Source organism: Charadrius vociferus, unplaced genomic scaffold (genome assembly GCF_000708025.1).
Source record: "Charadrius vociferus isolate BGI_N301 unplaced genomic scaffold, ASM70802v2 scaffold459, whole genome shotgun sequence".
Taxonomy (NCBI): Eukaryota; Metazoa; Chordata; class Aves; order Charadriiformes; family Charadriidae; genus Charadrius; species Charadrius vociferus.
In genome coordinates this window covers 49,186-74,892 of record NW_009650249.1, presented here as the reverse complement: position 1 = coordinate 74,892, position 25,707 = coordinate 49,186, and the positions used below count along the sequence as shown (strand labels likewise).

At 42.1% G+C, this 25,707-nt stretch overlaps 1 protein-coding gene across 1 annotated transcript in view; it reads right to left on the bottom strand.

Moving 5' to 3' along the window:
* The window catches only part of RLF (rearranged L-myc fusion), a 68,284-nt gene that overhangs the window by 34,312 nt on the left and 8,265 nt on the right, over nucleotides 1–25,707 (bottom strand). Inside the window, exons 5-6 of the mRNA XM_009893009.1 lie at nucleotides 15,248–15,402; nucleotides 8,607–8,688 (exon numbers count right to left, since the gene is read on the bottom strand). Coding sequence (XP_009891311.1) covers nucleotides 8,607–8,688; nucleotides 15,248–15,402 — 237 coding nt within the window. The remainder of the gene's footprint in view (nucleotides 1–8,606; nucleotides 8,689–15,247; nucleotides 15,403–25,707) is intronic.

Here is a 25,707-nt window from a genome sequence, read left to right as displayed (position 1 = left end):
CAGTAGAGGTTGGCGACCAGCTGGCTAGGTTCTAGTTTGACACAACAGGCCCCTGGGGCCTGTAATTTAGGTCAGCAGCAAGCCCTTACTGCAACCAAGGCAAACTATGCTGAACAGTTTCAAACAGAGCATAACCAGGAGGTTGGTGAAGCGTTTATTCCCCTCTGTTTGGTATTTTTGAGACTCCACTGGAGTACAACACTCAGTTTGTGGCTGTTCTGTACAACTCATTTGCCATAGCAGAGCAAGTCCAGCAAACGCAACCACAGGGCCTACACAATCATAGGAAGAGAGGGTGAAGACAGAAATTTTAGTGCTGGCTTTATCTTTGCTGCACCCCCGAGCAGGTAGTTGCAGCTAGAGTCCTCCTTTGTTTCTAGTGAGTGAGTCAGACAACTCACATAAAGGGAATCCCGTGTGGGAGAAGTGTATCAATGTTTAAATACCCTCACTTTGCAAAGATGTTCTGGTTTAACCCCAGCTGGCAACTAGGACCGTGCAGCCGTTCACTTGCTCTGCCCCCCCTCCCCTCCCCTGAAAGGTAAGGAGAAGAGGAATAAAAAAACCTCATGGGTTGAGATAAAGACAGTTTAAGTGAACAGTAACGGAAGAGGGGAAAAAAACCACACACAAAAAAACCCAAAGGGAAAAGAATATACAAAAAGTAATGCATTCAATTGTTCTCGCCACCCGATGATCGGTTGCCCAGCCCCTCCTGAGTAGGGTATGGTCTATGGTACGGAATATTTCTTTGCCCACCTTGTCCTGTCTATGCTCCCCCTCAGCTTCTATGGGAAGCTGAAAGAGTCCTTGACTTAACATAAATGTTACTTAGCAACAATTAAAACAACGTGTTATCAACATTATTCTCATGCCAAATCCAAAACACAGCAGCTACTAGGAAGAAAATTAGCTCAGCTGAAACCAGGACAAAACGCTACCCAAAGTTTGTGCAATCTCCATTCTTAGAGACACTTAAAACTTGGTGGGGCAGGACCCTAAGCAACCTGATTCAAGACAGCCCTTACTCTGAGTGAAGAGGTGGATTAGATAACTTGAGCTACCCTCCACCTCCATCTACCTCATGACTCTTCCACAACAGACACCCTCAGAGGGCTGCACATTCAATGTGTTCACCAGACATACTGAAAGCACACTTAATGGGAGTCAGTTCTGCCCTATACTAGGTTCTTCTCTGCCTGCAAGAGCAAAATCAAACTAAAATCAGAAGTGAGTGAAAAAGCACACATTAGGAGTTTTTTCCAAACGCAGAACTATAGTGCAGACTTCCACCTCCTAAGGAGCACCAAAGTTAAAAGCCTCATAGCTGAATGCAACAATCTGGCAGTTTTGATAACTTTAACCATCTCATCTTCCTTAGCAGTAACCAAGATTTTCTGTAAATATTGCCCCAGTGGTGACTTTATTTTTAGATAACTGCTGTAACTGTGTTGCAACTCTTAGCTCCTACCATACTTGCAAACTAAAATAAATTATTAAAGAGAAAGCTACTTCTAAAAATTATTATAGAGTAAACTAGCAAGTTGAGCTACCAGTGAGACCACCTAAAAATCAGTTGTTGATATCAGTAGAAGAGTTGGTGCTAATTTTCAGATGCAAAGATAACCAAGTATGACGCTCACAATGACTGATTTCTGGCCTTGAGCCTGAAACGTTACTCACAAGGTCAAAGGAAAAAAAAAATAAAAATGTTGGAGTGTCACAGCTGCACCCTGGAGATGCATATAACTGTATATGTTCTTAACCAGAGGTCAAACTGCTCTTAACTAACAGCATTGACAGACTAATAAACGAGCTACAACACACAAAAGTTTCAGGCTGCATTTAAGCATTTGAAAACATCACTTCAGCATTATGCTCACACAGCTGTTTGTCCTATCAAGTCTTTCCTGCCCGTGCAAGCTGGATCAGGAAACCTAATTCAGCAGAAAGAGCCCCAGGGAGAAGTGGGTGTTTTGGTTTGGTTTGTTTTTTTTTTTTTTTTTGGTTTTTTTTTTTTTTTTTTTAAATTAAAGCAGCTTCAGTTCTGCACTTTACACACAGCCGGTAGAATCAGGCAAGCAAATGACAGACTTAAGTCAGTGCTGCTGCCATAAGATGCTCAAGTTATAGCCTTAGGACAGCTTTAAAAATGCCAGTGGATAACAACAAACTGATCTAAATTTATGCCTATGAAGTATGCAATCACAGTCCAGAGTTTCTGTAAGTGGCAGTTATGATCACATAGGAAGTCTATGCATATAATTTTATCCTCAGACTTGGGTGATTCAGAAAACAATTACAGGTGTGCAGGTAGAAGGGACACTGTATCTTACCCACAAAATAAATACAAGCCCATTTTGACAACCTCTACTTTTGACCTTTCTCAACTGTACAGCACCAGACATTAAGTCTTTTCAATACAATAGGTTGCCAGAGCATCCACTGAGCATTCCCCTCCCATATACATCACAGCTTTAACCGGTATCAGCCTCAAGCACGGATCAGGTCAAACACTAAGTCCAAAAAACCATCAGGATTTAACAGCCTATGACTTCGAATTTCACCTGGAAGACTGAATTCAATGTGAATTACTGAGCTACAGCACTCTGCGAAGGCATTCAGCACGTGTTACGCCTTGGAAAGATGCGGAACTCTTTCAATCAGTTTGTATCAAATAAAGGCAAGAAGTGCCAAGTTCCTCAAAGTAATGACTTGTAAGAGCAGAAAGGACACCACAACTTTTAAACAGCGTGTTTTCTTGAAGAAAAACAACAGCCAAATCAGGAGAGTTCTCATTATCAGAAGACCTTTGGTAATCAGTCTGCATTTCTTTTGAGGGTATCATTTACATTCTTCACAAAGAGCTTCAACAAAGCATTACTCATCAATAAAAATTTAACAATTTTACTGCAAGTCTTGAGAATTTATGCCATTTCCTAGCATCATTTGAATAAAAGCATATAACTCAGACATTCCTAGTCCTTGCTGTTGAGAAACTGTACTGCAGCACTACAAGAGACACAGCTTTAGGAAGCCATGGAGAGCTCTCAGCACATATTACATATAGTGGTGTCACCCAAATATCTGTTCCAGCAACTCCAAGATATCTATCAGTGAGGAAGGTTGAACTACAAACACGACTTCCAGCTCTGCACAGTTCCGAAAGGCAAAGAAAGGGAAACACCAACTCCTGGTTGTATGAACTCACCCTCTCTACTGACAAGACAGGGTTATACTCACCCTGGTCCCAGCAAGCACTTGCCAACCAGCAAGTGCCAAAATACTGTACAAGCAGGTTTTATAATGGCATATTACACTAGCTGAGATTCATTGCCTCTTAGTGATACTTATCCCAAGTCCCTCTGCTACTGAGTTGCATGCTCTAGAGGAACTAGAGGCCAATACCTCAGAGAAAGACAGAATAGACCCCTTATCTGCTGCAACCACTGACACAAGATGGACAAAAAACACAACAACTATCATACAGCTAGGACAATGGCGAGGTACTACTACTGAGAAGACTGCTATCCCTCAGATTATGACATTCTGCGATGCAGACATCCAATGAAAAAACAATGTCCCAACAGAAACTCTTCCCTAACCTGAGCACTTCAGGATGCAGTACAGAGCTATCAGAGCCCAGTTCAGTTATGAGGATCATTTACATTTCAGCACCTTTGTATTAAGAGCTGAAAGAAAACCCTTTGAAGGTGAGAAAGAAGGGGCCTATTATACAAGTCAACAAGTTTGCTGAGTCAGCGCTGTGAGATTCATAGAATCATAGAATGGTTGGGGTTGGAAGGGATCTTAAAGACCATTCAGTTCCAACCCCCCTGCCATAGGCAGGAACACCTCCCACCAGACCAGGTTGCTCAAAGCCCTGTCCAACCTGGCCTTGAACACCTCCAGGGATGAGGCAGCCACAGCTTCTCGGGGCAACCTGTGCCAGTGGCTCCCCACCCTCCGAGTAAAGCATTTCTTCCCAATATCTAATCTAAATCCCCCCTCTTTCAGTTTAAAACCATTCCCCCTCATCCTACCACTACACCCCCTGATCAAGAGTCCTTCTCCAGCTTTCCTGTAGGCCCTTTAGGTACTGGAAGTGGCTACAAGGTCTCCCCGGAGCCTTCTCTTCTCCAGGCTGAACAATAACAATTCCCTCAGCCTGTCCTCACAGCACAGGGGCCTGAGCATCTTCGTGGCCTGCTCTGGCCCTCCTCCAACAGGTCCATGTCCTTCTTTATGTTGGGGACTCCAGACCATCAATACCGAAATATCGAATGTGAATTTCGCCAACATATGTAGCATAAGTAAGCCACCTGGGCTGCTGGATTGTGGCAAGGTATTATTGACCGGCTAGGGAACCTAGTCATAAAGGTATGTCATGTAGATGCCCACATACCCATGAGCTGGGCCACTGAGGAACACTGAAACAATCAGCAAGTGGATCAGGTTGCTAAGATTTTCCAGACAGACTTGAACTGGGAACATAAAGGTGAACTACTCTTAGCTCAGTGGGCCCATGACACTTCAGGTCATCAAGGAAGGGACACAACATATAAATGGGCCCATGACCGAGGGGCGGATTTAACCATGGATGCTATTGCACAGGTTATCCACAACCGTGAAACATGTGCTGAAATCAAGCAAAGCTAAATGGTTAAAACCTTTGTGGTATCAGGTACAATGGCTGAACTATAAGTACGGGGAGGCTTGGCAAACTGACTACATCACACTCCCTCAAACCCACCAGGGCAAGTGCTATGTGCTTACAATGGTGGAAACAAGGACTGAATGGTTGGAAACCTATGCTGTGCCCCATGCCACTGCCCGGAATACCATCCTGGGCCTTGAAAAGCAAGTCTTGTGGTGACATGGCACTCCAGAAAGAATTGAGTTGGACAATGGGACTCATTTTAAAAAGAATCTTATAGGTAATTCGGCAAAAGAACATGGCATTGAATGGATATATCATATTCCCTATCATGCACCAGCTTATGGGAAAATTGAGCAATGGACTGTTAAAAACTACCCTGAAAGCAACAGTGGGTGGAACCTTTAAAATATGGGATAAGCATTTAGCTCAAGCTACCTGGTTAGGGAATCCACCAATCGAGCTGGTCCTGATCAATCAGACCTTTAACACACTGTAGGAGAGGATTCCTCACCCCAGATAAATTGAATTTACCTGTATCAAGGGCCCTGTTGTAATTCTGTCCCAAACCTGCCCCAACCCTTTCACTCATACTTTACAGCATTTCCCCACCCGTGTCCACATCCTTTTGCCTGCTGCCACTGTATAAAATCTGTGCTGAGACTCCTGCCATACAATCTCACAATTTGTTTTCATTTCACACAGGTTGTCTCTGCTCTTGCTTACATATAAGGAAAACTGCAGGGCATAACTACTGTTTAGGATGAAAGAACAAACAGGTTCAGACACCAAAAAAAGCTTTTGATAGTGTTTTGTATGTAAGTTGGACATCAGTGACATTCCATTTTCAGCTTTAGAACAGTCCCTACACCTTGCTACCTTGAAATGCAAGCCCTTACCTTTTTCACTTCTGGGATGAAAAATTATTTGAAGTTTCACTGACTCTCACTACCTGTCAGAGGTCAACAATTACTGCAGGCAGACCTGAAAGAAATACCTGTGTCCCACATTTGCTGCAACCCCCAGTTTCATTTGGAGTTATATTCCTCATCAGCCACACTCACCTCTTTTGTTAGGATTAAGCACATTCACATCTGTCAGTCTGAGGCGTGTGCTAATATGTAATTTTGTGGCGATTTGCTAATGGATTTGCCCAGATTGGCACATTAACATGGTCACAGACTTTAAACCTACAAGTCCTTACGTTAGAGCCTATGACTAATTCCTGTCTAAATTTCTACACTGCCCTCTGTATGACTGCATACTCCTCCTCTGTTACTCTCGTCTAGTGAAGAGTGAGTTCCTACTATATTCCAGGGCAGGGTACAAATGTTCTCATTCTCATATTTCTGCAAGAGCGCTACTTCAAAATATCATTAGAAGCACTTGTTTGTTAAAGTCCACAAAACTCTTCAGCAAGGTTTCAGAGCATTACCATGTTTAATAAGCTTTGCCCGTATCTTTTACTCTCTTAACTATGGGGAACATTAGATGAGTGCTAAACTCAGAAACGAGTTTCAGGAAGGCAGTACAAAAGCCAAGTGTAGCAGCAGGACGTCTTGAATTTTCCCCTCGTTCTAAAAGTTGACATTAGAGACCCGTGCTTGTGTCACCCTTCTACTCCTGGAATTTAATAGTTTCCTTCCAATATATTCAGCCTGAATAAAGTCATCTCATCTGACTAAAAACTTGCTCTCTATTGACAGAAGTATCAAAGCTCAATCACTCGCTTCAGAAACCTAGAAACACATATGCTTGTTACATCACAGAAGTGATTCTCCTTGATAACAAGAATTCTCCTTGCAGATCCCTCCAGTTAAAAAGCTAGTAATTCTTACAGCTGCTTTATACCTCTGCTATAATAGGAAATAGCCTTTATATGCCCTCCCATACTCTGAATATGAGAGAACATCTTGTTTCAGGCCTAGGCAATCTCAGTTACAAACTTTTTAGTGTATGATAAGCTCACAAGGCTTAGGGGACACCTTATGACCATGTTCCAGTATTTAAATGGTGGCTACAAAGAAGGTGGAGACTCCTTTTCTACAAGGAGTCACATAAAGAAGATGAGAAGTAATGGGTACAAGTTACTCCATGGGAGATTCCAATTGGACATAAGAGGAAAGTTTTTCACAGTGAGAACAATCAGCCATTGGAATAAGCTCCCCAGGGAAGAGGTGGATTCCCCAACATTGGCCACTTACGATTCGGCTGGACAGAATGCTAGGTCATCATTGAGAACTTTTGCCAAGAAAGGTTGGACCAGATGATCCCTTGAGGTCCCTTCCAGCCTGGTGTTCTATGATTCTAGACTCACTCCTCTTTATCCAATGACAACTGGATCAGTGAGTTTAAGAACTACCTTGGAAACAGCAAGTTTCCACTTCATTCATCAGCCCTAACACAAAATATCAACCTGTGGCTGACCAACCTTATTTGTGGCACCCCCACAAATGAATGGGTTAGGAGCACAGGCCTTGCCTCTGCAACACCATGGCTAATAGCTACAGAATATGTGTAATAGATGGCATAGCTGTGTATTGTCGAAATAAGCCGATATACCTTCAGACTTGGTTCTGGAGTGCTGCAATATCCACTATTGTCTACTGTAGTAACCAAGGCAGTTACAGGAGTTATGCACCAGCACTCAAAATAAAGGAAAAATTTTTCACACCACTAAGACCATAGGATTTAAACTGTACCTACTGCACTTCTTTCTACTGCCAAGTATATGCCTCACTGAACTGTTTTTCGGGTTGCCTTGACAGTAAGTACTCCATGGTATTTCAGGAAAAAGAGGTCTCTCCACATCTGAAAACACCAGTCACAGACCACCTCAGTCCCTTCCACTACTAGCAGGACTACAAAGCTCTACTAGAACTGTTTCTCTCATTTTAAAGTGCTACGTTTATTCATCTTGAGTCTACTGAAGAGTTCCCATATATGCACTTTCCCTGACTGCAGATGAAACAAAAGTAAAAGCTCCTTGAGAACCTTTATACCTGCATCTTCAGAGCTACGGCAGCAGCAGCCACCAAGCCTCAGGAACTGAGGAACTCTCCAGTCATAGGGGTATATGGTCTTGTGATAACGTCCGCACAAGGACAGCTCCAAGGTCTAAGTTCACTTCCTTCCAATTACTTCACAGAATCTTCAGAGTTGGAAGGCACCTCTAGAGATCATGTAGTCCAACTTCCCGCCAAAGTTTTCACTTCAGTAACTTGTAACTGATATTAGCCTCCAACTTCACTAGTCACAGCTGATTGCTGGAACAGGCAACAGCAGCAAGAGATCAGTCCCTGGTCCTGGAAGGGCCTATTAGTATAAACACAGCAAGACCTGTCTTTCAGCTCTATGAGGAACGCAAGTCCTTGCAGACAGCTGGGTACCACCTTCAGACTAAAACCTGGAAAACATCTTTTCATCCTACATAGTCTACAGCAGCCATCTTCATTTGAGCGTAGAATAGCAGTATTACAAACTTGTTTCAGCACCATCTCGGAAGAAACACTTCTAGGAATCACTTGGACTAACGACCTGTCCCACATCCCTCTGAAATCAGGTATAGACACTAACTTACCACTGAGATCTCTACAAAAGCTTTTTTAGTCATCTTCCAAGTAATACTTTAGAGCTGTTACATCACTCCATCTAACTCAGACATTCTCTCACACAAACCACTAGACAGATCAAAGATTTGCTATGGTCCTCTTGCTGCAGTTGCCATTGATTGTGTCATTATAAATCTGCTGTTGGGCCTAAGGCTGCCAATACTGTTGTTGCAGTTAGTCTTTTGCCACTAAAATTCTTGCTGTCTAGGTAACAGCAATGCAGGACAAGTGGAATTCAGGGGAAAGGCAGGAAAAAAAAGGAGGCCAACAGCAGCCTTTTTTTTTTTTTCTTAAAAAAAAAAAAAGCAAATCAGGAAAAAGGAATTCAGAACACTTACCTGTATGGACTGATGGAATTCTAACCACACCTCATGCGGCAATTCACTTTCAGGAATTGAAAGCAGTAGCTCAAAACAACTCCTGGAAAAGTAAGAGGCAAGTAAGCAAGCTACCTGAACACGTTCTGCTGTTATGTTAAACAACATCTGTGGCACATATTACTTCACATTCAGATAAGAAACAACATTAACATTGAAACATGTTTGACTGCACAAATCAGTTAAAGGTATGAGTCATCACATGGAACCTTGCTAGTATAAGATTACAGCTGCTCTTGTAATCCAAGGTAGTCTGTTCAACGTGGCTCAGGAACACTGCATTACAGAATTTCTGCTCTATCCTCTCACAAAGGAATCCTAATATGCATTCTGAATAAAACTCATTTGACCCCAGGATGTCTCTTTGCCTAGAGGGAGAATGAAAGCCAGCTTTACCTAACTTAAAGTGTCAGTGCTGACATATATAAGAAAATAAAACTAAAGAGCAGCTTGACAGAAGACGACACATGCATCAGCACAGAAATGCACCTAGAGAACAGACCCTAACAGTATCCTAAAAGCAACAGACTGACAAGCTATGTCAAGAGGTGCATCAGCACAGAAACAGACCTGCAGAATAGATTCCTAAAAACACGCTCTCAGTTGTTGATGGCACAGGGCAGGGGAAACATTCAAATACCTACAGTGCAAACTCAAACAAGCTCCAGAGCTTACCAAATCAAAAAATCCCCACCCACATTGATATGCCTATCAGAGATATTCAGATTAAAGTCAGAGTTAAACAGACTGTAAAGTTCCCCGTTCATGAATTCAGGGAGCTGCTGTACTTGTGTACAGTTATCTACACAACACCGGTGAAGAACATCTCCTTATTTCTTTGTTAAGCCAAGCTCCTGTTTAAAAATACTAGTCACCCAGTCTTGATTTTATACCCAGGAAAGTTTGTTACATCCATTTTCAACTGTGACAATGATTAATGTCAGTATTTGAGTCAGCCCCATCACAGTGGCATGTGAACTTCTGCAACGTAGTATCAAGTTTTCCAAATAAAAATTCAGGAAAGTGGGAAGGGTTCAGAACATTTTAACATCTCTGAAATACCCAGCAAATTTGAGACCTATTCAGATTTCATAAACAGAAGGGGGAAGAAAGCAAGACCTACTTGATATTCCCTCTTTTAGATCATCCAGTCAATGCTATCCTTTTTCAGAAACAAAAAGGAAACAACTGTATGTATTTAGCACATCCATCTCATTTCAGGTAAATGTCTTGGAGAACAAGAATCACCACTTTCTAGGAGACAAAGCAATGACAGGACTACTGCCTATATTGCTCTCAAATAGGGGCTATCTAACCTCGTACAGGACATATGGATTACCTAAACCCCAACCGCAGCACAGAATAATTTGACCTAACCAAACTAAATGTGTTAACCAATGACACTGTCTAGAGATTCACAAGATTTACACACAGCAAAAATGTTCTTATAAATCATGACAACACAAGGAAAAAAAACTGGTCTAAGGCTCCACATACAATAAATGCACTAAATAATTGCTATAAGCTACACCTGCATTGTTAAACATAGTTCTAACTCATGCTATTTTTTCTTCAAAACCTCTACTCCCAAATATTAAATAGAAGAATGACAGGACAACACATTCAATCTTATCATAGACAGAAGAGCTGAGCTTGGGGAAGGGAAAAAGGAAGAGATGACCATAAAGCCAACATGAGTTTCAAAACTGCTAAGTACCCAAAAGGAATGAATTTCCTTTCCCCCTTCTCCTGACTTGATAAATACATTGAACAATTACCTGCAAAATGCTGTGCCTAATCAGTTTTTAGCCAGATTCATCAGTCACATAACATAAACAAGATCTAGTGGACAAATACTGAATTAATATCTGGTCATCCTTTTCACACTTCAGAAGTTTGCCTTCACTGCCCAATCCTTTTCCTTTAAACCTTTAAACAGAGGTTTAGACCTGTAAAAGCTCTAAGCATTCTATTACACAGGCAGAAAATACGACAGTCTTCATCACTGTCATTCAATTATTATTCACATCATCAGGCTCTAGAATCTCCATCACTACTATGGCCATGAAAAAGTGGCCAACAGGATCACCAGATATTCCAACTGTCATAGGTCTCAATATTATAAAATAATCAGGACTCACTTTTCCCTTGTACTCAAGCTTGGCAACACAAGTTAATTCACCAGTCCAGATGTCTAGACCCAGGTGGTTCCTACTAGACTATCAAAAACTTCTTTACAAAGTCTCACAGCAGCTGAATTTTAACATAAGCAAAAAAATCCCAACAAAACAGACGAAAACCAAACCCGAAAAAAAATCACTAAGTATGTGTCCAATTTTCACCCATGTCATACAGAGACTCCTTCCATCAAATAAAACATTTGCAAACTTCACGGGCAATGTGCTTTTGAAGTCTTTTGACGCACACTTCATTTTCAGACTTGAAGTCAATCAATCCTATCTACTTCCACTCTTTTAATTCCTGGAAATACTTTATCGTCTGTTGTAGTAACACAGGACTAAGCTGAACCAAGAACCAAGAATTCTTTTGTTGCGAGTCCTTAAGTCTTCCTCAGGATGCCGAGTCCTTAAGTGTTCCTCAGGATCCCAACAGCAAGCACTCTATTTTGGAAATCACTTCATGAGTAATCTTGAGATCTGGGTGTATAGCCACTGCATAAAACAACTTACAGCACAACTGCAAAGGTAATATCCCAGATATTGCAATTACTACTTCCTTGGCAGAAAAATAATTAGAATTCTAAGTCAATTGCCTAAATTTTTGTTATAAGAATTGACTCAAACATACAGCTGCATAAAAACTAGCCAGCCTTTCATACTAGCAAGGGGAAGGAATGGCCATTTACCTTAATTCTTCCTTTTGATCCTTATACAATACTTCAAAACGCACCTCTATCCTTGAAAGCCAATTTCCTTCTTTATTGTACTGCAATCAAATGGAACTTGGGCATCATTGCTAAGACCACAAATCAAAATACCAGGATCACTTCATGAAGTCAAGCCTTTCTACCCGACACTCCCCTACAATACCTACCTACACAAAACTCAATTCCAAACTTTAATCACATTTTTTACAAATAAATTGTAATGGGTGCTTGAATGATCCCATTATTAAAAAAAAATAATTAATTCATCTCAAACACTCAACTTCAAAATATCTTTTAGGAGAAGGTCTCCTAGATTTGAATTTCTTTGTTTTATGAAGAATAACTCTAGGCAAAAATCAACACATTATTTGCATACAATTATTGTGTAATCACTTTATACCTCATTCTAATCGCTTTATACCTCATTCACTATTAAGACAGAAATTTTAAAAAGTAAATTCTAAAAGATTTCAGAATTGTGTTCATATTTAGATTGTATTAGAAAACTTTTATCCTAAGCTTTTTAGAGTTAAAAAGATGACTACTTATACACCACATAATCAGCAAGAACAGTTCACCTGTTGCCAGGAATTATCCTGCATTTGTTAAGAGCTGAGTTAGCTCTTAATGACAGACAGCAGAGCGGTACATGCAAGTTAGTGAATCAAATTCCAACAGTTTATTAGGTTGACAAATGCTTTGTTAGATAGACAAAGCAACGAACAGTCACATGCGCCTCCTCACATCCTGTTATGGAAAGCAAGCACACTCTTCCTAGAAGCAATGTGTGTTAAGACTCAGTAGGTACAACCAGTTGGGGAGACACAGTTCAAGAAGTTTGCTCTCATCAATCGAATCCAGTTTTGCTACTTAGACCAGATGGCATTCCGTTCTCCTTTCTCTTTTTATGGTTGACAAGCATATAAGCATCTTCTCAAAGATGTAGAAATGGTAAACTCTCTTTAAGACCAGTGCCATCACCACAAGCAGGAAGAAGTAGAAAGCAGTCAGATATTAGCTACTGGCAAATACAACATGAACAAGGAACATTCTTTCTACTTTATTAACTTTAATCCATTGGTCTTAGGACCATATAAACCATTTTCACACAGAAGTAAAGTTTTCATACTGGTGGTAATCAGTATCCTCAGAAAAAAAGCACTTACAGAAGTTTCAGTGAACAATCAGCTTCAAGGGATTCCCAAGATACACGAGGGCAGCCAGCTAACCAAATTTCAGTGAAAGACACCTTTGATAGGGCTAAACTTTTATTAATTCTTCTATAGAGGCAATACTTTTGGTATAGTAATACCGAGGGCTAAGGGGAACATGTTGCACTTTGTGGATGCGGAAACAAGCAGTCCAAGTTCTACTTGACCAAAGCAGGTATGTCCCATCATAGCCACGGCCAGGAACATTCCTGTTCCCTCACAATCATTTGCCAAATCTGTAAGCTACAATAGCAACTGCTCCAAGCTTTCATTTTATTTCCTAAGGTTAGACAGTGGAGTAACAAGGTCTCACACTGCATCACCATCATTCTTATGGGGGGCACAGTCTCTACATCATGTCAGATTTACTGTGAACACAGAAATGACCTCGTCAGATGGCAGGGGAAGCCACAGTATACTGAGGTTTGTTGCTACTGGCTCATCCCACTGAGAAGGATGTCAGGAGAAGGAAGTTCCCCCCTACTTCTCCTGGAGGGACGTTAGAAGGGAAGGAGGACTTCAAGAGTAAGTAGGGCACTCCTGCTTTAAAACAGGAAGCTTGATCATTTCATTTCTTAACAGGGTTCAAGTCTGAAAATACACAGCATGTACGACAGCTGTGGATAACCCAGTTGCCTCCCCAAAAATCAGTTACATGGGAAGAGTATGCTTTAATGTCCCTAACCACATAATAGTCTTCCTCCCTCAGGGAAATTAATTTTTATCTTTAATTCCCTGCTCTAACTTTTCTCTCCCTCCCTTGGAAATTCTTATGCAAAAGAAAAATGTGGGAGAGTTCAGCTAGGTATGTAATTTACCTCGCCCTATCTGTGACCTCACTCATTGCCTTTCTCATTCTTTAGATTCCTCTAAAATGTAATCAAAACAAGAACAGAGGAGATTCCAGCAAGTTAGCCTCTCTGCTGTCCTCCACCAAAGTTTTCTGAATATACAAGCCACAGCAAACAAACTCCTCACACTGAAAGACAGAAGAAATCATATTAGAAACAAAATATTCTGACTTTTCTCAACAAGAGAAAAGCATTTTTGATAAGCATATCTGACACAGAATTGCGATTCCTGCCCCAAAGTATATAACACTGGCAAAATATATACAAAGTATTCCAGGTACGGATGGCCTCCATAGAAAGACAGTGAAAGACAAACTTTTAAAGTGACATGAGTAGGAAACAGCAGAATACACAAGATATTTAATGATAATAGGATGAAGATGAGTATACTCTACCCATAATGGGACAGTCTGCAAAAGCAATTAAGATATTTTGCCAAAAATATATGTATTATGTGACAGGTAAGTGATTTAGAAATTTATCTCTTCACTTTCTATATTAAGAAGACAGACTCTTCCTGATTTCATGTGTTTTCCCTTCTTGACAGAAGGTTTAAAAAAAAAAAGAAAAAATCACTCCAAGTTCACACCAAAAAAAACCCTGAAGGCATCATATGGAGATATCTGCTTCTGAGCTGTTGATTTATATTGCAAGTTAGCACATTGCAAAAAAAAACCAAACAACTGACCAAGGAGTTCATTGGAAAATCTTCTCAAAAAGAATATTTGACTTTAGACCACAAAGCAAGTAAGCTACCCATAAAAAAGAAAAAAAAAAGCCCACTGAAAAACTGTCATAGAATTACTTTTATTCTATGATAATCTTTATATTCAAGATTCTAGATCTTCATCCTCCCCCATCAATTGAAGCCTTACCAGCAAGGAAGGACCAGAGCATCAAGTTATCCTCCTCAGACTAAGGTTAGTAACTGATTATACTCCAATGTACGTAAAAGACCTCAGGCTACACTCTTCAATTACAAATAGCTGCTTTGCACTTAAAACAGACTTTGAGAAACTAAAACATATTCCAACTTAGCTGATGGACTGTAAAATAGTTCTCTCTTTTGTTCAAAGAATTGCTATGCTTCAAGTCATGCCTAGACACTTGTCAAAGAGCTCAGGTTGAATAACTCTATGGGTTGCTATCCTATAGCAACAGCCCACACGCACAGCTTAGACTGTCATAAACACAAAACAGCTTCTACTTTTCAGAAAGGGACGTGTTCAGAACTACCTTGCATGACAAGTGAGAGGACACACAAAAGCAGCAACTGCAGAGCAAGTGACGGTTTATTAATCTATGTGTGAAGGTCTAATATTAAAACTTCTGTTTAATGAGGACTACACAAAGCTTTTTCCTACAGAATAATAATTTTCCGAATGTTTAACAGAACCTTCCTAATACCTGCACATTTATCCAAATAAAGAAGAACAAAGCCTTACCACTTGTTCACATTATCAAAATGCTCAAGTATATCTTTGTGGTATGATTAAAAAAGTACTAGAGACATTTACTAGATAACAAATCGTAAATACAGTTGTCAAATTAAGTATTACTCTCTTTCAACAACTTGCCCTTTCATTTATAAAGCATAGTTTTTTGTTGTTTGTTTGGGTTTTTTAAGTATTAATGTACCAACTTAAAACTTACAGCACTAGCCTGCCAAGTACCAAAAGAACATCTTCACATTCTGTAGTCAAGTAAGGTCGTGCATTAGCAAAGCATTGGATGGAGATTCGATATACTTCCAAAAAAGGTAAAATATGTTCCGATGCACCCCGACTGCCAGCATACTGAAGTAGTGTCTGAAAGAAAATGAGTTATCGTTAGAAGTTCTCATAACACACTTTTGTCTAAAAAATAAATATCAATATGCAATATCAAGCATATACAGTGGAAGAATTCTGGAAGTGAGAAGATTTTACTCTGAAGATTTAAAAAGGTAGCTTTTCTCCTCAACAGAAGTTCTCCCTTTTATTTAAAAAAACTTTCATATTATTGTTTTGATAAAATTATCAAAATTTCTACTAGGAAGCAAACTAGATTCAATCGGCAGAAATGTGAACTGTTAAATTAAAAATTCAGGGAGAAGTTCTGCCATGGAGACAGAACCACATATGTAACACTGGAATCTTTATTACTAGTGAGAAAGCAAAAAAAAATAGGCAAGAAGTTCAAGATTAAGAACATTATTCCAGCTGCAGTATTTTAAAGATACATGCATTACCCATACAGCAAACATGAAGCCATTAGAAGGGGATACCAACCCCAGATCTGACATTTATGTAGTCATTTTTCAAATGCAAAATTACCTTAGATTTTACTACTTGACCATAAGCAATCCTACATCATCCAGGCACAGTGCTGATGAAGCAATGTAAAGTCTAGCTAGTATTAAGAAAAATCAAAATAAGTTTCAAAAATCAGCACAGGGATGACAGTAGTATCTCCCAACCTTTTTAAAACTCCAGTACACTACCATGTTATTTTCTTACAGGTTATAAAGTAATACTGAACACAAGCAGGGCACTGAGCTAAGGACACCGTAGCTCTACTGACAGCTTGCTTCACAAGTAACATCCCTTCTCTGCATGCACGCCCTCCTACAACTCCAGACCATAACTGTGGTCTTACCAGTTACAATCCCTGTCTCATGTTGCACCCTCCCTAGACCAAACAAGGTACCACTCTTGATTAAGGCCAGCTGTGAAGAAAACAAAAAACAGTGATAAAGACTGTGCTTTGCGGAACCCTTAGGGCCAAGACTGTGTGGAAAAAATCAAGTTCACAGTGCCCCACCCTATAATTCAATACAAGTCAAATTGTCCTAAGAGGATGATATCAGGCTTCAAATAACCTCATTGGGACTCTGACCCAACCAATTTATTTTAACACCTTAAACACATGATCATATCAGGTTACGACTGGAAGAAGGACACTAATGACAGACCCTACAATGAGCTTACTAAAACCAAGTGCAGTCATTATAATGGCCAGAAACTTCTAAGATGAAAACTAACTTCCAATACAGCAAGAAATAAGTAGCCAGATGCACACTATTTTGTGGTCTATTCAGTGTTATGTCAGTGATCTAACTATACAATACCAGTCCTAGGGGAGGGGAAAAAAAAAAAAAAAAAAGAAAAGGCAGACATCCAGTAGAGACACAACCATTTGTGAAATTTAAGAAACAACAACAACAAAAAATTATAAAATATACCATCTAAGAATCAGTAAAAATCAAGACCACTTTGTAGGTTGTTCTCCTAGAACTCAGTATCACTTACATAACTCCTAGGTGAACAAAAATTACAAACCCTCCAAAAAACCACACAATATTGATAGATATAAAGACGTAAGGAGGGTGGGGAAAGGGAATATTAGACATTTACAGAAATCATGCTTAAACACAGCATACAGATCATTAGCAGAAGCAATGAATGACTAGTAACTAACCAGTCTAAGTGTTTCTCTAACAGATTGATGAAGGATTTGATAATATAACTCAAATTATATATGGCATTAGAAGCATTGAATTACATTTAAAGGCTGTCAAACTATAATCCCTAGAGATACTCCATTGATGACTGCAGAAATAGAAGATCAAACATACAAATCTCCACACTTTTCTAAAAATACATCCATTAAAACCAATCTATGAAAAAAGCCAAATTTATTACTCAATTATTTTAACAGACACTTAGATCAAACTATCTGGTCTGTGTAAACCATAACACATGGTAGAATATTTCCTAAGATTACATAAATTTACTAGAAAACACTGCACCCTTGCTCGAGTACAATCCTAGCGTTGAGATCAGTCTTACAGCTAATATTAGCAATTCGTTGAGTAGACATCTATCAGAAACTTCTACCCAAATAGATGAGCAATGGCAGTTTCAGTGTATAAGACAGATTCAAGGGAAAAGACTTATTAACAGCCTGAACTTCAAAAATACGTAGTTCTGAACATTATTATGCTACTAGTATTAGCATACTGACAAATAAGTAAAACGCAATAACTATTACACCTAAACACCCTCCTGCTGTTTCACAAGCAACGTAAGTAGAAGTTTTAGTAGTCCACTACAGACTTTTCCTGGCAGTCCATATACAAGATAAAATTAGAAAATATTAATTGTCATTGTAGAGACAGACACGACACTCAATATCCAGTTTCAGCAATCGTCCTCCTTTATTTTTACAAGCAGTGCTCTTTTATATCCTCTTAGCTGGTTGCTTATCTGTGCATATATTCTAACATTCTACTTTTGCCCAATCCACTCTCACATCACACACCATTCAGCCAATACAATTGTTGATCACGCACTGTTCATGCTCTGGGAAAAGCCAGGATGTTTGCCACCCCTTATCTTGTTTTCTCGGATCTTCTCAGGATTCTTCTGTCTCCTAGAGGGTACACGGGTATCTGTTCCGGGACAGTGTTAAACTTGTATTTTGATCCCTCGGACCAGCCGAGGTCTCCCACAATTAATCTGGTCAGAAATATATAATCTACATGCTTAACAGTCAAGTAACATTTTTATAAGTAATTACAGTCTAATTACCTGAAGACACTATTCAAACATTTTAAGTCTGGTTAACACACATCCACTTACACTTTATCCCATCCTCCTTCCTTCGACACATCAAATTGGTGAGTGGGATGGGAAGAGCAAAGGCCATACATACCCACCTACTGCATAATCTACAGACCAGCCTAGGTCATCAACACTGCAGAGATTCTCATGTCCTGCAATGCTGGAATACCTACTTAGCTGCATTTCTTCGGAAGCACCAATTTTTTGCTCAGAGTCAATTTAAACATGTCAAAGTTGCCTGACCTGTTATTACAGTTTTAAGTCTCTGATTTAAGAAAAAAAACCTTCCATCTCTTCCAAAACACACTTGATTACAGTCGACTGTCCTCAACTGTGTCACCTTTAATAATTTCAGAAAGCCAATAGGTGCTGGGTACTGGCAGATGGAATGCTTTCATGTCAGTGAAGCAAAGATTGTAGGACAACTGTTCTTCATATTTGGGATAGCACAACCTGAAACACACACACTCACTGTTCATTCTAGTTGGCTGTTTTGGTACGTACTGAGCTCCCCAATAGACAGATTGTTCCTAAGATGAATATGCAAAGCATTCATGCTTGTACAATATAAAGTTGCAAAGTCAACCTGCTATTTAGGATTCATGAGTTTCCTTGTTGTGTTATCCTGGACACCAATCTTACTCCCCTGCTCAAAAATAGAGATCTTTATGGAAACTCTGCCATTCAGCATTACTCCCAGGAAGAGCTACCATAAAGCTGCACATGGCAGCACAATGTGGAAAAACATAGCATCCAGACAGCTCAAAGCACAGGAAAGCTACTGTTTTGGTTCAGTTTGTTGTGTCCCAACAGCCTCAGTAACTTCCACAGCAAAACAGAGCACCTTTCAGGACCATGACACGGATGTACACACAGGATGGCAAATCTATCACTGCCCTAAAACATTTCAGCTACCCTCATACGAGGCAGCTACTTCCCAAGACAGTATTTAAACCCAGTTAAATTCAGCTTCTCTCTAGGGATGTTCTGCTGTAGCTTAATAAGCTTATGACAAGATACCAGTGGTACCCTCCAATTTGTTTATCCAAAATTTAGTTCCTTAAATTTCACTTGGGGTCAGACCTTAAGTTATTTTTCAGTTTTATCACTCAAACTCTGTGTAACATTCATAAACATCCCCAATCAGAAAGAGAAATCACCACACAAAATTATATCCTAACCACAGTGGTTTGACTGCACAATGACATCACAAATTCATACTCGATTGAAGTTGCTGCATGACAGACCAGCAATTTCATGTTTTCTATTGTATCTCTTGGTGTACAGTTATGACCACCAGAAATATACAAAGTGATTGCAACACAACACAGATCTTTTTATCTGTACTACCTATCACAGCGTTCTAAAACAAGACTACCATCCACTAAAAGCACAAAGAACTAAAGGGGTAGGACAGGGTTTCAGGGGTTTTTTTGTTATCTTTTAGGTAACAGAACTGTCTTCCATCAAACCCCATTGATCAAATACCTCTAAAGCTGTGTCTGTACCACACTAACCTGGGCAACTGGACCTTTACATATATTGATCATCTTGACAGCCTGAGTCAACACTTAATGTTAGCCAAATACATGTTTCGATGTTATAATGCAATGAATGTCACTGGAAACAATGTTAGCAAAACCTGAACTGTGAAGAAAGTCACATTATACTGGGCTCCATGTAAATACAAGGTCACAGATCTTAACAGTATGCTTCATTTGAGACGTATATAGCAGTATGCAGCAGCATCCTGCAGTTTGAGATGCAAGTTTTGAAAACTAACGAAGAAACTCCCTCTGTTGTTTCAATAAGTGACGAGTTAAACATCCTCCCAGAATGGTATGATAAAGTACACAACTGTGGGTGTAAAATGGAAGGGTAATATCATCTATAACACACCGGTAGGACTTTTTCCTCTCATTTGGCATGCGATTTTGCCATTTCCCATTCAAATGCAGCGGCTGTATCAGCCGAGGTGTGGTTATAGTAGCTCGTAAACCTGATTTTTTTCATTTTTTATTTTGAAAAGCACAACCTCTTCAGATTCCACAGAGACAGCTCTTCAACCCAGCAACCTAACAACAATTATTCAACCTCAGAGCTCACAGTAAATGATGCTGTGAGAGAAGCAAAAATTAATTAATCATTGAAAGCGTTTACTTAAAAATAAGGCATCTCCATCACTACAACTTTAATCAAGTTTAGATCTTCCTCTGGAAGTTAGTGGCTCGATTCAGAAACTGCTGATCCTCAACCTGAGTTGCATTAAGTAAGTATTCAGACAGGATCACCAGACCACTGCAGCTCATTCAGTGACTTTACTGAAGTGCAGGCCTTCGCAAACCAGCAAGCATTGTTTATTACACAGCAGATCTCAATCAAGGTGGAACACATAGGTTCGATCCCGAGGGACAGCGTGGCTTTTGGGCACTGCCCCTGTCCGGGTGCTGCTGTCCGACCTCTTCTCCTTGTTGAGTTACAGGGGCCAAGGAGGTTTTGGCAGAAAATAAACCCCCTTGTGTTCTAACACTCCTCACCAAGGTGGGAGGATAGATGCGGCTAGGGTTATATTCTGAGTGATGCCCAATTCACCACTATCACTCCAGGTGCCTTTAATATATATGAAACTGTTACAGTTCTGCATACACTAATAGCAGACTGCACCTTCAGCCCAGTCGTGCTCATGAACTAACACGGCCACGCTTCGGTCGCATTCAATGAGAAAACCCAAACAACTCGCTGCCTACACAGTGCAGTTTATTTAAACAACAGATACACAACTTGTTTTGGATTGCTGGTGATAGTGACTGTCTACAAAGCACGTGCGAGTACTAAAGACTGAAGATGCTAGCAATATAGCTCGCTTACAAATGTGCTAAGTTATGAAACCACTCTATATAAAGATTTCTAAGTTTCCCGGGGAAGCCCTTGGTACAACCAAGTGTTTGACTCTTACCCACAAGCTTCCTTATGGGGGGGGGAAGAGAGGCTCAGCCCGTCGACTGGTCCCAGAAGCCCACGATGGTGTCTTTCCTCACATCCCCCTTTTCTTGGGCTATTTTAATAGTATTTTTTATCTTCAAGGTGGAGTTTCACGGAATCATGGAATTTTCAGAGTGTGAAGGGACCTCTAGAGATCATGTAGTCCCACTCCCCTGCTGAAGCAGGACTGCCAGGAGCACATCACTCAGGACTGCATCCAGGCGGGTCTTGAAAATCTCCAGAGAAGGGGACTCCACAACCTCTTTGGGCAGCCTGTGGCAGTGCTCTGCCACCCGAACCGTAAAGAAGTGTTTCCGTGTATTTGAACGGAACTTCCTACGTTCCAACGTGTGCTCATTGCCCCTCGTCCTGTCACTGGGAACCACTGAAGAGTCTGACTCCATCCTCCTTCAACCCACCCTTTAGATACTTGTATGCCATAATAAGGTCTCCCCTCAGCCTTCTCTTCTCCAGGCAGAGAAGCTCAGTCGCAGCTCTCTCAGTCTTTCCTCATAAGGGAGATGCTCCAATCCCTCAGTCACCTTAGTTGCCCTATGCTGGACTCTCTCCAGCAGTTCCCTGTGCCTCCTGAACTGGGGAGCCCAGAGCTGGACACAGTATTCCAGTTGTGGCCTCACCAGTACAGAGTAGAGGGGGAGAATGACTTCCCTCGACCCACCGGCCACACTCTTCCCTGTGCAGCCCAGGATTCCATTGCCCTTTTTGGCGACAAGGGCACATTGCTGAGTTTGAGTGACTCTAGTCATAAATACTTTCATTATGATTGGTGTAAAACTTTCTCGCCTTGCATTTAAAGGTATAGTTTACGAGAAATTCAGGGCGCAGACTCAAGGAGGAGTGTCGCACCTTGGAGGTGGGTAGCTTTCGGGATGGAGGTGTGTTTTGGTATTATAATAACATTATAATGAGCAAAGTTCACTAAAGGACAGCATTCCATCAAAAAAATGACAGATTGTTGGCTCAGGGTAACAAGTAGGCAGTTTATTAGTTCCATAAGACCTTTGAGGGCTCCATTTGGTCCCCAAGTTCTCAGTTTATCACAGGCTTTCAGCCACGGTGTTTCCACTCTGTTCCATCCTTCGCACTGTTTTACTTTCGTGGTGCCATCTCGTTCCCATGTCTGCTGGATTATCACAGGGTTTGGCCTTGGAGTCTCCACCCCACTCCACTCCCCGTGTTGCTTTGCAGGAGCGAGTCCGGGCGGCAGCGGGGTCCGGCTCCCCCTGTGGTCGGTGGAGGGGGGTTTCGCGAGGCGTCTGCCCGGGCGCTTCTCCTTCCCTTGCTACGAGGCGGAGACGCGGCGGCATCCCAGTGGATGTTGGCTCTGGTGTTACTCCGGGCTTCTGGGAGCCGGTCACTGAGAGGGGTGGAAGTTTTCAGCCTGCTGCTGGTCCCAGTACTAGCGGCCCTGTGTTATAAAGGTAATCGCAGAGCAAGATTACTTGAAATATCAATGCTGGACGCAGGGGAGACTGAACTTTCTTTACTTAGATTGCATTTATTTTAATCTCTTCTTTAAAAGCACGTTGTTGAAAGCGGAACATTCATGAATTGAGGAAGGCCCTGGAGGGTCTGATGCCCAGCCAAACACAGGAACTGGGAGACCAGTAAAAAGCTTTTACCAAGAACTTGCAACTCAGGAAGCTCTGCAGTGCATTGCCATGGAGCTCTCTGGTTGACAAGTTGACCTGCCAGGATAAAAAAAAACAGGAAGGCAAGCCCAGCAGTAGAGGCTGTGAAACCTCACAGGAAGCGATCAGGTGCCAGTAAGGCTTGCTTTTGCCACATTTGACTGCAAAGGGGATCCCTGAAGTCCACTTCTGAGTGGACCCTCAGTAGAGGCTGAAATGGTATGCAGTTGCCTGGAGCTCCCAGGCCAGAAATCTGCTGACAGGCATTTTGGTGTCCTGCATTTGTCTTGCTTAGGAAGGAGAGGAAATGAAGTCCTAGCTCTTTCTGCATAAACGCTCCCCCGCCCCCTCCCCCCCCAACAAACAAAAACATTTTCCTTTGGTTTTAGTCTGGGTAGCTCAAAGGTGTGCTATTTCCTTTTTTGATTTGAGAATTGAGGACAGGGTGGTCCCTGGTTTGTTTATGAGGGTTTCTACCCTCCAGTAAGACAGGAATCTGCCTCTTCACTTTTGATACTGGGCCTAATTGGGTATGAACGGTGGGAGGGAAACACATCTCTGTCCACCTGCTAAGAATGACCTGCTTTTTTCTGCCTCAGTCTCTGCAAGGCTAATGAGAAAGGGAGCCAGAGCCTTCTCTTCAGGCTGAACAACCCCAGCTCTCTCAGCCTGTCCTCACAGGTACTGCAGCCCTCTCATCATCTTTGTGTCTCTCCTGTGGACCTGCTCCAACAGGTCCATGTCCTTCTTATGTTGGGAGCTACAGAGCTGGATGCAGTACTCCAGGTGGGGTCTCATGAGAGCGACAAGAAAGCTGGAGAGGGACTTTTTAGTGTAGTGGTAGGACAAGGGGTGACAGTTTCAAACTGCGAGAGGGGAGATTTAGATTGGCTATCAGGAGGAAATTTTTCAGTATGAGGGTGGTGAGACACTGGAATAGGTTGCCCAGAGGAGTTGTGGAGACCCCATCCCTGGAGGTGTTCAAGGCCAGGCTGGATGGGGCTTTGAGCAACCTGGTCTAGTGGGAGGTGTCCCTGCCCATGGCAGGGAGGGTGGAACTATATGGTCTTTAAGGTCCCTTCTAACCTGAACTGTTCTGTGATATACACACATATGTACATATGTTCACCCCAGCTCCAATGCCCTGCATAGGGCTAAGAGCAGCTGCACTGCCACAGCACTGGCCTTGGGGGGCTGCCAGGCATTAGGTGAAGGCAGCTCCAGCATTTCCAGGAATGAGCCCTGGCTCACCAGGAGTGAACTGCAAGCAGGAGAGCCAGGCCTCTGCGCTGGGGAAGGTACAATGTAGGGCAGAGCCCCTCATGCCTGGCAGCAGAGCCTGACTCTGCCCTTTGCTTTTCCTAGGCTTCTGCTGAGGGCTGGTGGGGCGCAGGGAGACACAGAGTGGCCCAACACATGGCCAAACCCAGCAGCACTCACTGGGGCTCCTACCTTGCTCCTGGGAATCTATGGCATCCGGCTCCTTTTCTTCCTTGCACCCTGCTATCTCCCATCTCCCAGCTAGGGCTCAGAGACAGCAGGAGAGGGGGATCAGCATGCTGCCGTACTGGGCTGGTGCCACATACTGCAGCAGCCTCGGCCACAAGAGCTGCAGAGAAAAAAATGGGCAATTTGCCACATTGGCATTTCCACTCAGCTTGAAGATGAAAAGGATGGCGTGTGCTTCCCTGAGCCTTGTGTGCTTCAGGGCATGGGAGAGTGTGAGGAAAAATATACTGAAGGCAAGAAGTGGCCACAGCAACAGGCCAGAGGGCAACTTTCGTCATCCCTCTCAGAGAGACATGCAGCAAGCCCAGGATGTCCATGCACAGGGCTCGAAGAGCTCCGTCTTTCTGTGTTTCCCAGGCAAATGGGCGTCTGTAAGACAGAGTTGGCAACCCCCCGTTACTGTCAGCTCCTGACTGACAAGGCTCAGGCACAACCCACCAGTGCTCTTGTCTCTGCCTCCTGGGAGCGCTGACGTTCTGAAGAAGGACAAGGAGACCAGCTTGAGGACGAGGTCCCGGGCCCTGGGAAGGACTGGGAAGCCTGGGAGCAGAGCGCACCACTGCTTGTCTGTATGGTCTCCCGGGCCCCAAATGCTGCTGTTGTGCCACAAAAGCAGAGGTGAGGAATGTGCTTGGTGAGCAGGGTTGTGCTTGGTGCCAGCCGTGGCAGCAGCACTCCCAGGCTGTCGGATGTCAAGGAGCACCCAGAAGCCCTTTCCTTTGCCCTGCTCCCAAAGCAGAGCTTCCCTGAGCCTCAGAACAAAGTGACACACACAGATGTCCCAGCTAGAGCGAAACTCCAGCCAGAGGGAAGATCCTTGGCAAGTCAGCAGGAGGCTCAGCCATCCCCAGCTTTCGTCTTCTGGGTGCCCAGCTGGAAATGATCACTGAAGGGAATGTCAAACGGCCTGTCCTCTTGCCAGAAGGGATGCAGGCCCCCAGACTGTTATCTGATGGGCAGGGTGTGCTTTGTAGGGCCAGAGCACAAGAACACCACAGAAAACTTCTCTATCCATGTTGACGCGGAAGCACGGACAGATACACCACGACCAATATGATCAGGGTAAATGCCACTTTATTGCACAGATAGCTCAGCTAATATAGACAATTTTCTCCCGCGCCACGCAACACTCAACCAATAATTGGTTACATGCATAGTTCATACAAGCATCTCTACTATATGATTGGCTAGCCCCAGCTGTTCACTTGCATAGTTATCTACTTCTATGTTTTACTCAAAAATCCTGCTTATCAGTACATTCAGCAACAGTTCTTTCCTCCCTCAACATAACTCAGACGTTCACAAAACACAATTTGACCTTCGACATTCCTTGAAGCTTACACTGTCGTCAACAAGTTCTCAGTGC